The sequence below is a fragment of the Salvelinus fontinalis genome, unplaced genomic scaffold (assembly GCF_029448725.1).
Source record: "Salvelinus fontinalis isolate EN_2023a unplaced genomic scaffold, ASM2944872v1 scaffold_0298, whole genome shotgun sequence".
NCBI lineage: Eukaryota > Metazoa > Chordata > Actinopteri > Salmoniformes > Salmonidae > Salvelinus > Salvelinus fontinalis.
Genome location: NW_026600507.1, coordinates 112,775 through 127,579, shown reverse-complemented (window position 1 = coordinate 127,579; position 14,805 = coordinate 112,775). Strand labels below are relative to the sequence as shown.

The 14,805-nt window shown below is 41.0% G+C and overlaps 1 protein-coding gene across 2 annotated transcripts in view; it reads left to right on the top strand.

Moving 5' to 3' along the window:
- The first annotated feature begins 1,584 nt into the window (after window positions 1–1,584).
- Window positions 1,585–14,805, top strand: part of LOC129845406 (mitochondrial import inner membrane translocase subunit tim16-like) — a 32,653-nt gene continuing 19,432 nt past the window's right edge. For both annotated transcript variants that reach the window (XM_055913323.1, XM_055913321.1), the window contains exons 1-15: window positions 1,585–1,654; window positions 1,776–1,833; window positions 1,975–2,120; window positions 2,358–2,453; window positions 2,985–3,092; window positions 4,859–5,015; window positions 5,847–6,022; window positions 6,407–6,602; window positions 9,817–9,959; window positions 10,200–10,304; window positions 10,396–10,481; window positions 10,757–10,898; window positions 11,220–11,309; window positions 11,561–11,677; window positions 11,905–12,040. In XM_055913323.1, coding sequence (XP_055769298.1) covers window positions 1,607–1,654; window positions 1,776–1,833; window positions 1,975–2,120; window positions 2,358–2,453; window positions 2,985–3,092; window positions 4,859–5,015; window positions 5,847–6,022; window positions 6,407–6,602; window positions 9,817–9,959; window positions 10,200–10,304; window positions 10,396–10,481; window positions 10,757–10,898; window positions 11,220–11,309; window positions 11,561–11,677; window positions 11,905–12,040 — 1,804 coding nt within the window. In that variant the 5' untranslated portion in view covers window positions 1,585–1,606. The remainder of the gene's footprint in view (window positions 1,655–1,775; window positions 1,834–1,974; window positions 2,121–2,357; window positions 2,454–2,984; window positions 3,093–4,858; window positions 5,016–5,846; window positions 6,023–6,406; window positions 6,603–9,816; window positions 9,960–10,199; window positions 10,305–10,395; window positions 10,482–10,756; window positions 10,899–11,219; window positions 11,310–11,560; window positions 11,678–11,904; window positions 12,041–14,805) is intronic.

The following is a 14,805-nucleotide window of genomic DNA, read 5'->3' as shown; positions in this document are numbered from 1 at the left end:
CTTGTTCTCATTCAGCTTCTCAGAGTTCAACTCTGGATGTCTATTTGCTGTGTGCTTTGGGTTACACACAGACACACACACAGACACAGACACACACACAGACAGTTCCATGTCCCTATAGAGTCAGCGGTAGCAGGGAGAACAGTCAGTCTACTCTCGTTAGATTTATATTTATACATCATGACATCACCACTCACTCTAGTTGATCTGTGTTTGTGTGACATTCAGCCATAGAATGGGCCTGATTGACCAGCCAGTTGTGTTCAGTGGGGCTCAGCGTTGTGGAACGTTCAGATAAATATAGATATATAACATCGAACAGATATTCTGAAAGGTCTGCATTTTTATCAGACCCTCCCCTCCACCTCTACATCTTCCTCACTATCAACAACCATCTCTCCCTCTATCACGGTCTGTCTGTCCTCCTTTGTCTCTCTGTCTCTCTCTCTCTGACCATGATGCCTTGCTCTGTCATTCTCACGGAGGGACTGTCTGTGATGTGAAGCTGTGACTTCACACACCACTTCCCTTCTGACTCTATTACAGGAAGTACCCTGGACACTACTCTGAATGTGGACTGTAGTGTGTGTGTGTGTGTGTGTGTGTGTGTGTGTGTGTGTGTGTGTGTGTGTGTGTGTGTGTGTGTGTGTGTGTGTGTGTGTGCGTGTGTGTAGAATTTTTGCACTCAATTTGTAGTTTAATGCCAGAAATGTTTTTGTGTGTGATTAATATGTTGTTATTCTTTGTAATGACCGGCTAATTAGCCAAATATGTATATATATAGTAACATATTGTTGAGGGAGGATATCTGCAGTGCAAGTTAAGGTTCATAGTACTGAACTACGACATGTAACATTTCTCCTATGAGTGGTGTGTTTCCCATCTAGTGGTTGGTGGTTGAAACTATAGTAAACTGGCCTGTTGGTTTTTGTGATTGATTTAACTTGTTTTGCAACTTGTTGAAAATCTTCTCTCTCTTTGTCTCTTTTCCCCTCTTCTCTCTCTCCTCCCCCTCCTCTCTCTCTCCTCCCCCTGTCCTCCCCCTCCCCCTCTCACTCTCTCTCTCCCCCCTCCTCTCTCTCTCCTCTACTCCCTCTTCCCTCTACTCTCTCTTTCCTCCCTCTACACTCTCTCTTTCCTCTCTCTCTCCTCCCTCTACTCTCTCTCATCTCCCCCTCATCTTCCTCTCTTCTCCCCCTCCTCCCCCCCCCTCTCTCTCCCCTCTACTCCCTCTATTCTCTCTCTTTCCTCTCTCTCTCCTCCCTCTACACTCTCTCATCTCCCCCTCCCCCTCATGTTTTTCTCTTCTCCCCCTCCTCTCTCTTCCCCCTCCTCTCTCTCTCTCCCCTCTATTCCCTCTACTCTCTCTCTCCTCCCTCTGCTCTCTCTCCTCCCTCCCTCTACTCCCTCTACTCTCTCTCTCCTCCCTCTGCTAACTCCCTCTCCTCCCTCTACTCTCTCCTCCCTCTCTCTCTCCTCCCTCCCTCTACTCTCTCTCTCCTCCCTCTGCTCTCTCTCCTCTCCTCTCTCCCTCTCCTCCCTCTATTCTCTCTCCTCCCTCCCTCTCCATCCCCCCCCCCCCCTATTCTCCATTCTCAGGACCCTGATGCCTTTATTTGACCCTGACTCCGGCCTCCTCACAGTATCTGGGATGGTAAGATGTAGTTTGTTGTCTCCCTTAACAGATAGGATGAAGGCAGCTGGCCTCATGTCATCTTTTACTATTATCTTCCTCAGTAAATACACTCCTGTCTGCTTCGTTCTCTCTTCCATAGGGAGATAGTGTCATTGACTGCTTCGAGGTGTCTGCCACTGAACCATTCCTTTCCCAAGGTAAGGACAGATCATAAGTGGTTGTTCATTTTTCAATACTGTCCTCCTACCTCTCCCACTCCCTCTCTCACACACCCAGGTCTGTCCTCTACTCTCTCCTTCTTTTTCCCTCGTATTCTCTCCTCCGCTCTTTCTCTCCAGTGAGCCACTGTCTGACGGAGGCCCCAACGCGAGGCGTTGCCATGGTACCCAAGCTGGCATTGGACGTCCTGTCCTGTGAGGTCATGCGGGTCCTGCAGCTGACGGACAGCTTCATCGTGCCAATCAACTACCACGTGCCGCGCAAGGTCCAGTATCTCTCAGGCTACTGTAACGGCAGATCCATCTGTCATTTTGATGCCATGGCAACAGTTCTTTCCCTGTACTTGTTTCTAAACTGATGGGGGGGGGGGGGGGGCTTGGCAATAGTGTCTTTGTCGTCACTGAGGAAAATAAAGTTATGGAATGAGCAACCATTCAACAGGCAGCGAGCCTTTATGTCTTCCATTTTAGAGTATGTCTGCTTTTGTGTGTCTCTAATTCAGTCAGGACAGGAGTTCCATGCAGACCTGTACCCAGACACCTTGGGCCGGACCGCAGCCATGTCAGCTGCGGAGTGGTGGAAAGGTGGCGAGAAACAGGTACCACCATCACTCTACACAATATAACTATAATCTGTATTCTAACTTGGATATACCACCATCACTCTACGCAATATAACTCTGATCTGTATTCTAACTTGGATGTACTACCATCACTCTACACAATATAACTCTGATCTGTATTCTAACTTGGATGTGCCACCATCACTCTACGCAATATAACTATAATCTGTATTCTAACTTGGATGTACCACCATCACTATACACAAAAAGAACTCTGATCTGTATTCTAACTTGGATGTACCACCATCACTCTACACAATATAACTATAATCTGTATTCTAACTTGGATGTACCACCATCACTCTACACAATATAACTATAATCTGTATTCTAACTTGGATATACCACCATCACTCTACACAATATAACTATAATCTGTATTCTAACTTGGATACAATTTACATACAGTACCAATAGAAGTGCTTGGTTTTTTGGCACGGTTTGTACTTCAGGACCAAGCAATAGCCTGCTGTTCTCTTAAACATCCAATCATGGGCGTCTTCTCAGGTTGAGAACGTCAGTGTCAACCCATCCAATCGTCAGAAGCCTAACAACGCTAAACCAGCCAATCAGACGCCTGCTAAGAAAGAGCTGCCCAGTGGGAGGAGCAAAGAGGTGAGAGTCCAGCATCCCCCGTTCTCCTCCTCTATGGGTCATTTTCATTTCTCTTTTGACTCTCTTCGTTCCCTCATTCCCTCTATTCCCTTCGTTCCCTCATTCCCTCCGTTCCCTCATTTCCTCCGTTCCCTCCGTTCCCTCATTTCCTCCGTTCCCTCAGTTCCCTCATTTCCTCCGTTCCCTCATTTCCTCAGTTCCCTCATTTCCTCCGTTCCCTCATTTCCTCCGTTCCCTCATTTCCTCCGTTCCCTCATTCCCTCCGTTCCCATATTCCCTCTGCTAGCAACTACCTTTTTATTGTATTTTTAATACAAATGGAATTTGGATTTTGTTTATTTTCTCTCAAATTGTTGCATCGGGCCACACATACAGTATTGATTGAATATCTTGGAATAACCTGTGAGTATCTAAAGTCTGTAGATGAAAGTAGTCTGTAAACCTGTGAGTATCTAAAGTCTGTAGATTGAAGTAGTCTGTAAACCTGTGAGTATCTAAAGTCTGTAGATTAAAGTAGTCTGTAAACCTGTGAGTATCTAAAGTCTGTAGATTAAAGTAGTCTGTAAACCTGTGAGTATCTAAAGTCTGTAGATTGAAGTAGTCTGTAAACCTGTGAGTATCTAAAGTCTGTAGATTAAAGTAGTCTGTAAACCTGTGAGTATCTAAAGTCTGTAGATTAAAGTAGTCTGTAAACCTGTGAGTATCTAAAGTCTGTAGATTAAAGTAGTCTGTAAACCTGTGAGTATCTAAAGTCTGTAGATTAAAGTAGTCTGTAAACCTGTGAGTATCTAAAGTCTGTAGATTGAAGTAGTCTGTAAACCTGTGAGTATCTAAAGTCTGTAGATTAAAGTAGTCTGTAAACCTGTGAGTATCTAAAGTCTGTAGATGAAATAGTCTGTAAACCTGTGAGTATCTAAAGTCTGTAGATTAAAGTAGTCTGTAAACCTGTGAGTATCTAAAGTCTGTAGATTAAAGTAGTCTGTAAACCTGTGAGTATCTAAAGTCTGTAGATTAAAGTAGTCTGTAAACACTGTGAGTATCTAAAGTCTGTAGATTAAAGTAGTCTGTAAACCTGTGAGTATCTAAAGTCTGTAGATGAAAGTAGTCTGTAAACCTGTGAATATCTCAAATCTGTAGATTAAAGTAGTCTGTAAACCTGTGAGCATCTAAAATCTGTAGATTAAAGTAGTCTGTAAACTGGTGAGTATCTTCGGATAAAGACATCTGGTTTAGTGACCATATTATTATTATTCCTTCTCTCTAGAAAGTATTTTATATTAATTAGACCATATAGTTTTTCCTAACCGCCGTGCTTCTACACCTGCATTGCTTGCTGTTTGGGGTTTCAGGCTGGGTTTCTGTACAGCACTTCGAGATATTAGCTGATGTACGAAGGGCTATATAAAATAAACTTGATTGATATACACTATATTGGATATATACACGGGGTAACTCGGCCCTGTTGCTGATTGGCTGAAAGCCGTGGTATATCAGACCATATACCACTGGTATGACAAAACATTTATTTTTACTGGTCTAATTACGTTGGTAACCAATTTATTATAGCAATAAGAAACCTCGGGGATTTGTGATATATTGCCAATATACCACGGCTAAGGGCTATATCCAGGCACTCCGCGTTGTGTTGTGCTGAAGAAAACCCCTTAGCAGTGGTATATTGGCCATATACCACACCCCCCCGGGCCTTATTGTTTAATTATATGATTGTATATTGTATATGTATTACTGTTGTTCTTCCTCTCCAGGAGGCTCCAGTGCGAGGCTGCTCCACCTCCAGCAGTCCCCTGAGCTCCACCAGCAGCAGTGCTGCCCCGTCCCGCTCCCCCTCCTCCACCTCTGGCCTCTCCTCAGGCTTCCTCCCCAGCCCCAGCCAGAGTGCCAAAGCCATCAACAGCATGTTGGGTAAGGCTGTTTGGGAAACAGTAGCAGTGCTCCATCTCACACACACACAAACACACATATACATGAATACACACACACACCACACATACGCACACACACATCCTTACCCATCAGCAACATGTTGAGTAAGGCTGTTTTGGGAAACTGTAGTGGTACTACATTACCCACAATGCTATGTGTTACATATCCGGTTATGGTATTAGGAAGTATGTTATGTAAGATTTGACAGTGTCAGTCTCAATGCTAGGTAAGGCTTTCTCTCTCTCTCATCTCATTTCCTAACCTTGTCATTATCTTATTATAATGTCATGCTGACTGTTGGTTTGAGCTGTATTTACAACTGAACTGTGAGAGAGAGAGAGAGAGAGAGAGAGAGTTTGTGGTTTGGACTAATCTGAACCTGTCTGACGATCCAATCCTACACACTGCTAGCATATCAAGACAGCACAAACAGATCTGGGACCAGGCACACTGCCAGTATCCTCTGTCTGATGTAGCCTGTTACCATTCTAAATGTACTGCAACCAACTTGTTTGTTAACCATACAAGAGTTTGGGACTAGGTTACTAATAATGTACCTGGGTTGTGTTCATTGGGCACTGTGTAACAAAATGTTTTGCAACAGAAAACTAAAACAAACATTTCTTATTGGACCAGGTACATCATTGTAAATAATTTCTTCAGGTTGGTGCCTAATGTTCAAAACCCAGGTTATAAATAATGTAGCTAAGGTCTAAAATCACCCTGCTCGCCTCCTCTAACCTCCCTCCCTCTCCTCCTCCACCCTCTCTCTCCTCCCCCTCCCTCTCTCTCCCTCTCCTCCTCCCCCAGGTCCCAGCAGTAAGTTTCGTCACCTGCAGGGTGCGGTGCTCCACAGAGACACCCACTTCACCAACCTGAAGGGGCTCAACCTCACCACGCCCGGGGAGTGTGATGGCTTCTGTGCCAACCGCCATCGCGTGGCCGTGCCCCTCGCCACCGCCGGGGGTCAGATCGCCATCTTTGAGGTACTTCCACACTTAGAAAATGGAAGATAATGTGTCTTTATCCGAAATATTGTGGTATTCTTTTAGTTATTTTTATTTGTCCTTATATTTATCTTTTTTAAGTGAGCCCTGGCCAAGAAAGCAGAATTCTGCTAAAGTGAGGGTGTTTTATGGCTGTGTCATCTTATTAGTTGGAGGGGAGTAGACAGCGCCTCAACTAACATGAAATAATATGCAGCCGCTACAGAATTACATATACAGTACAATGTCATCAAATAATAGGAATGAATAGTATAAATAGTCATTTAGGATTTCTGCGGGTGCCACCATATTAGACCAAAGATGTGGCTTTATTGGTTCACACATTAAAGAAAGAGGGATGTATCTCACTGCCCCCCTCCTCAGTTGTCTCAGGCTGGGAAGCTAGCGGACACGGGCCTGCCCACCATCCAGAACTCTGTCAACGTGGCTGACTTCTCCTGGGACCCCTTCAACAGTCACAGGCTGGTGGTGGCGGGCGACGATGCTAAGATCCGTGTGTGGCAGGTGCCCGAGGGGGGTCTGACAGAGACCCTGACTGAGCCAGAGACCATCCTGCAGGGTAAGACACACTCCACAGGGGCCTGGAGCCCAATTTAAGTTCAATTAAAGTAGAATTGAATTGAATGAAGTTAGACTCAGAGCTGGGGTGTTTGGGGTCCAATGTGAAATATCTGAACATGTAGATGTGTGAGTGAATGTAGCCACATATGTATCAGTACTCTCTCCTTCATTCAATGAGTGACAGAAATGAAATGAACAGGATACCGGTATGCAATTTGCTACAGTGCGTCTTATTATCCTTATATATAGCCTTATACTGTCTTATTATCCTTATATATAGCCTTATACTGTCTTATTATCCTTATATATAGCCTTATACTGTCTTATTATCCTTGTATATAGCCTTATACTGTCTTATTATCCTTATATATAGCCTTATACTGTCTTATTATCCTTGTATATAGCCTTATACTGTCTTATTATCCTTATATATAGCCTTATACTGTCTTATTATCCTTTTATATAGCCTTATACTGTCTTATTATCCTTATATATAGCCTTATACTGTCTTATTATCCTTATATATAGCCTTATACTGTCATATTATCCTTATATATAGCCTTATACTGTCTTATTATCCTTATATATAGCCTTATACTGTCTTATTATCCTTATATATAGCCTTATACTGTCTTATTATCCTTATATATAGCCTTATACTGTCTTATTATCCTTATATATACCCTTATACTGTTTTATTATCCTTATATATAGCCTTATACTGTCTTATTATCCTTATATATAGCCTTATACTGTCTTATTATCCTTATATATAGCCTTATACTGTCTTATTATCCTTATATATAGCCTTATACTGTCTTATTATCCTTATATATAGCCTTATACTGTCTTATTATCCTTGTATATAGCCTTATACTGTCTTATTATCCTTATATATAGCCTTATACTGTCTTATTATCCTTATATATAGCCTTATACTGTCTTATTATCCTTATATATAGCCTTATACTGTCTTATTATCCTTATATATAGCCTTATACTGTCTTATTATCCTTATATATAGCCTTATACTGTCTTATTATCCTTATATATAGCCTTATACTGTCTTATTATCCTTATATAGCCATATACTGTCTTATTATCCTTATATATATAGCCTTATACTGTCTTATTATCCTTATATATAGCCTTATACTGTCTTATTATCCTTATATATAGCCTTATACTGTCTTATTATCCTTATATATAGCCTTATACTGTCTTATTATCCTTATATATAGCCTTATACTGTCTTATTATCCTTATATATAGCCTTATACTGTCTTATTATCCTTATATATAGCCTTATACTGTCTTATTATCCTTATATATAGCCTTATACTGTCTTATTATCCTTATATATAGCCTTATACTGTCTTATTATCCTTATATATAGCCTGATACTGTCTTATTATCCTTATATATAGCCTTATACTGTCTTATTATCCTTATATATAGCCTTATACTGTCTTATTATCCTTATATATAGCCTTATACTGTCTTATTATCCTTATATATAGCCTTATACTGTCTTATTATCCTTATATATAGCCTTATACTGTCTTATTATCCTTATATATAGCCTTATACTGTCTTATTATCCTTATATATAGCCTTATACTGTCTTATTATCCTTATATATAGCCTTATACTGTCTTATTATCCTTGTATATAGCCTTATACTGTCTTATTATCCTTATATATAGCCTTATACTGTCTTATTATCCTTATATATAGCCTTATACTGTCTTATTATCCTTATATATAGCCTTATACTGTCATATTATCCTTATATATAGCCTTATACTGTCTTATTATCCTTATATATAGCCTTATACTGTCTTATTATCCTTATATATAGCCTTATACTGTCTTATTATCCTTATATATAGCCTTATACTGTCTTATTATCCTTATATATAGCCTTATACTGTCTTATTATCCTTATATATAGCCTTATACTGTCTTATTATCCTTATATATAGCCTTATACTGTCTTATTATCCTTATATATAGCCTTATACTGTCTTATTATCCTTATATATAGCCTTATACTGTCTTATTATCCTTATATATATAGCCTTATACTGTCTTATTATCCTTATATATATAGCCATATACTGTCTTATTATCCTTATATATATAGCCTTATACTGTCTTATTATCCTTATATATAGCCTTATACTGTCTTATTATCCTTATATATAGCCTTATACTGTCTTATTATCCTTATATATAGCCTTATACTGTCTTATTATCCTTATATATAGCCTTATACTGTCTTATTATCCTTGTATATAGCCTTATACTGTCTTATTATCCTTATATATATAGCCTTATACTGTCTTATTATCCTTATATATATAGCCTTATACTGTCTTATTATCCTTATATATAGCCTTATACTGTCTTATTATCCTTGTATATATAGCCTTATACTGTCTTATTATCCTTATATATATAGCCTTATACTGTCTTATTATCCTTATATATATAGCCTTATACTGTCTTATTATCCTTATATATAGCCTTATACTGTCTTATTATCCTTATATATAGCCTTATACTGTCTTATTATCCTTATATATAGCCTTATACTGTCTTATTATCCTTGTATAGCCTTATACTGTCTTATTATCCTTATATATAGCCTTATACTGTCTTATTAACCTTATATATAGCCTTATACTGTCTTATTATCCTTATATATAGCCTTATACTGTCTTATTATCCTTATATATAGCCTTATACTGTCTTATTATCCTTATATATAGCCTTATACTGTCTTATTATCCTTATGTATAGCCTTATACTGTCTTATTATCCTTATATATACCCTTATACTGTCTTATTATCCTTATATATAGCCTTATACTGTCTTATTATCCTTATATATAGCCTTATACTGTCTTATTATCCTTTTATATAGCCTTATACTGTCTTATTATCCTTATATATAGCCTTATACTGTCTTATTATCCTTATATATAGCCTTATACTGTCTTATTATCCTTGTATATAGCCTTATACTGTCTTATTATCCTTATATATAGCCTTATACTGTCTTATTATCCTTATATATAGCCTTATACTGTATTATTATCCTTATATATAGCCTTATACTGTGTGACTGAATCTATCAATAGAAATAAATCATATCTTGATTGATTGATAGAATGTGAGTGAGTGACAGGGGTTTTGACCAATCACAGGCCACACTGAGAAGATCTACTCAGTCAAGTTCCACCCCCTGGCGTCGGGCCTGCTGGCATCCTCCTCCTACGACCAGACGGTGCGCCTGTGGAACTTGGAGTCTGGGGACGAGGTCAAAGTGCTCCGGGGACACCAGGATCAGGTGACGGGGGAGGAGGGAAAGGAGCGGGACATAAGGAATGTGGCATCGGCAGGGGGTGGAACCACTGGTTTTGTTAGAGAATAGGGGCGTGGTAGAATTTATCTGGGATAATAATTGATGGATGGATATTGATTGATTGATCCTACCTACAGTATGTACAAGGAATGTGCATTTTGCTTCATTTCAACTTTTCACTCGTTCCTTTCTCTGCTCCCTCTCTCCTGCCTGGTGTGCATATAGATATTTGGGATGGCGTGGAGTCCGGATGGTAAACACCTGGCCACGGTGTGTAAGGATGGGAAATTGCGCATCTACGACCCTCGCAAGTCTGCTGACCCAGTACAGGTGTGTGTACAGGAGACCTGAGGAGTTTTTAACATTTTTGTGTGGAAACAGAGTATTTCCATATCTCATTCTCCTCTCTCTCTCTCTGCAGGAGGGTGCAGGTCCTGAGGGCCACAGAGGGGCTCGTGTGGTGTGGGTGTGTGACGGCAAATACCTGATGGTGTCAGGATTCGACAGGTGGATATTTCTCTGTATTTCTGTTTGGTAGTTGAGGTTCAATTTGTGCTTAACAATCCATTTACCTTCATTTAATTCATTCAGTTCATCGTTTGTGTATGACCATTCAGACAGTCTGATATGTAGTTCACCTATAATCTTGGTTCACACAAAAAACTGCACCAATGGCTTTATGGTCCTAAGAGGAAAACAAGCCCGCTGACCCGAGACCTCATTGATGATGTCACCACAGTTCACCTCACCTTTGACCCCCGATGTGTTTCCCCCTTCTGCAGTCGTAGTGAGAGAACCCTGTACCTGCACTCCGCTGAGTCCCTGTCCTCCGGGGCCATCGCCAGCGCCCCCACCGACGTCTCGCCCTCCACCCTCATTCCCTTCTACGACCCCGACACCAGCGTCGTCATCCTCACCGGAAAAGTAAACGACAACAATCAAACAAATAAACAGAGCATTTCTTTTGGATAGAAGAAAATAGAACCCATATTGACTTGATGTTGAAAGTCTGTTACAGACTCTTGTGCTTCATGATAATAATGTCTGCCTAGCCTGGTTCCCGATCTGTTTGTGCTGTCTTGCCAACTCCTATGTCTAGTAGACAACAAAAAACTATATGGGACCGGGCTAATGTCGACCATTGGTGGTGGTGGATTGGTAGATCCATACTGACTCCCCATACCCAGACTTTGACACGAGTAAACCAATACAGCCATTGTTGTTGTTGTTGTCTACATTTACCAGGGTGACACGCGAGTGTACATCTTTGAGATAGTGCCAGAAGCTCCCTATTTCCTGGAATGTGCCAGCTTCAACTCCTCAGAGCCCCACAAGGTATAGACTTTATGTTAACAGCATTTACATCCCTGCTTTTCCCTCTTTCTTTCTCATTTCCTATATCCCTCTCCTTCTTATTACATGTTTTGAAGTCAATAGATAAAAACATTTCCCTGAATTTGTGACTTGTATAAAATGTCTGTAAATTGATTGACTGACTGACTAATTGACGATCTGTCAACTAATTACGCTGGCACCTGTAGACCTGTAGAATCTCTCTGCATGAACTTCCTGTTTTCTGTGTTTAGGGCTTGGCCTTCCTGCCGAAGACTGAGTGTGTGGTGCAAGAGGTAGAGGTGGCCAGGGGTCTGAGGCTCAGTAAGACCTCCATAGAGCCAGTGGCCTTTAGAGTCCCCCGCGTCAGAGTGAGTTATGGCTGAACGCTGCCATCTAGTGTATATATGGGGGAAATAGGAAAAACCTGCAGTTATTTGATGACTTTTAAGACCAGGGCCTCAAAGGACTACCATTAAAAAGGGTTTGGTATGTGAACCCCTGTTTGTACTTAGTCTGTGGAGTTTGAGCTGTTTGAGTTCTGAACTAATCCTGTCGTGTCTCGTCTCCCTCCTTCCGTCTCTCCGTCCGTCCACAGAAAGAGTTCTTTCAGGATGATGTGTACCCAGACACAGCAGTGTGGTGGGAGTCCTCTCTGACTGCCTCAGCCTGGCTGGCTGGTTCTGATGGGAAGCACCACTCCATCAGCCTCAAGCCCAAAGACATGACCCCAGGTAGGGGCTAACCTCAGCTCTGCTCCGCCCAGGCACATATAGTTCAAACAGTGGACTGAAGTCAACAGCATTACTGTTAGATAGACCTTTTGAATGTCAGATGAGAATCCGAGCAGATACAGTTTATAAGGGGCAACCTATCCACTCTTTCATGGGCCAAGTCCTGGGTTTGACAAGATATACAAGAATAGCTAAATCTATTCTGACAGCCAATCGTCAATCAACTCAATGTGAGGCAGAGATCTTCTATAACGTAGAATTACCGATACAGGCTTTGAGCAGAGTCTTGTGGATCTGTGTACCTGGAATGACACACATGTATAGTGGCAAGAAAAAGTATGTGAACCCTTTGCAATTACTTGCATTTCTGCATAAATTGGTCATCAAATTTGATCTAGATCTTTAAACATAGTGTGCTTAAACTAATAACACACACATTATTGTATTGTTCTTGTCTATATTGAATACATCATTTAAACATTCCCAGTGTAGGTTGGAGAAAGTATGTGAACCCCTAGGCTAATGACTTAGGAGTCAGCTAACCTGGAGTCCAATCAATGAGACGAGATTGCCCTATAAAAAACACTCACAAAATGTGAGTTTGCTATTCACAGGAAGCATTGCCTGATGTGAACCATGCCTCAAACAAAAGAGGTCTCAGAAGACCTAAGATGAAGAATTGTTGACTTGCATAAAATTGGAAAGGGTTACAAAAGTATCTCTAAAAGCCTTGATGTTCATCAGTCCATGGTAAGACAACTTGTCTATAAAAGGATAAAGTTCATCACTGTTGCTACTCTCCCTAGGAGTGTCCGTCCTGCAAAGATGACTGCAAGAGCACAGCGCAGAATGCTCAATGAGGTTAAGAAGAATCCTAGTGTCAGCTAAAGACTTAAAGAAATCTCTGGAACATGCTAACATCTCTGTTGACGAGTCTACGAAACGTTAAACACTAAACAAGAATGGTATTCATGGGAGGACACCACGGAAGAAACTACTGCTGTCCAAAAAAACATTGCTGCACGTCTGAAGTTAACAAAAGAGCACCTGGATGTTCCACAGTGCTACTGGCAAAATATTCTGTGGACAGATGAACTACAGTTGAGTTGTTTGGAAGGAAAGAACAGACAACACTAAGTGTGGAGGAAAAAAGGGACAGCACACCAACATCAAAATATCATCCCAACTGTAAAGTTTGGTGGAGGGAGCATCATGTTTTGGGGTTGCTTTGCTGCCTCAGGGCCTGGACAGCTTGCAATCATCGATGGAAAAATGAATTCCCAAGAATTCAAGACATTTTGCAGGAGAATGTAAGGCTATCTGTCTGCTAATTGAAGCTCAACAGAGGTTGTATGATGCAACAGGACAACGACCCAAAACACAGAAGTAAATCAACAACAGAATGGCTTCAACAAAAGAAAATACACCTTCTGGAGTGGCCCAGTCAGAGTCCTGACCTCAACCCGATTGAGATGCTGTGGCATGACCTCGAGAGAGCGGTTCACACCAGACATCCTAAGAATATTGCTGAACTGAAACAGTTTTGTAAAGAGGAATGGTCCATAATTCCTCCTGACCGTTGTGCATGTCTGATCTACAACTACAGAAAACATTTGGTTGAGGTTATTGCTGCCAAAGGAGGGTCAACCAGCTATTAAATCCAAGGGTTCACATACTTTTTCCAACCTGCACTGTGAATGTTTACACGTTGTGTTCAATAAAGACATGAAAACGTATAATTGTTTGTGTGTTATTAGTTTAAGCAGACTGTGTTTGTCTATTGTTTTGACTTAGATGAAGATCAGACAAAATGTTAAGACCTATTTATGCAGAAATCCAGGTATTTCCAAAGGGTTCACATACTTTTTCTTGCCACTGTATGTTTTGATGGTACAGGAAGTGTTCTTTTAATGGAACATCAGCATCAGCCAATCAAATGAACGGGAATAGACGGGAGGGTGTAGTGATTGTAAATGAAATTATCCATCCAAATTAACAACATCCGAAGCTTGACTGTTGAAATTAGCAATCAAATAAAGGTGATTTTAAAATGTAATGAAAAGGACATTGGACAAGTTAAGAGCTATTAGCATGTGTGAAGACCCATGTTCTTCCAGGCCTGACTGATTGAGACCAATCAAGTCAGAGAAGACTTGCGCAGTGTCTCTGCATGTGGCCTATTGTGTTCTAGTGGTTAGGTTAGTGCTGCTGCCGTTGAACATACAGTATACACACCCACTGCCATTCTAACACAACCCTGTATATACACAGTGGCCCACTGGCATTCTAACACAACCCTGTATATACACAGTGGCCCACTGTCATTCTAACACAACCCTGTATATACACAGTGGCCCACTGCCATTCTAACACAACCCTGTATATACACAGTGGCCCACTGCCATTCTAACACAACCCTGTATATACACAGTGGCCCACTGCCATTCTAACACAACCCTGTATATACACAGTGGCCCACTGCCATTCTAACACAACCCTGTATATACACAGTGGCCCACTGCCATTCTAACACAACCCTGTATATACACAGTGGCCCACTGCCATTCTAACACAACCCTGTATATACACAGTGTCCCACTGCCATTCTAACACAACCCTGTATATACACAGTGGCCCACTGGCATTCTAACACAACCCTGTATATACACAGTGGCCCACTGCCATTCTAACACAACCCTGTATATACACAGTGGCCCACTGCCATTCTAACACAACCCTGTATATACACAGTGGCCCACTGCCAT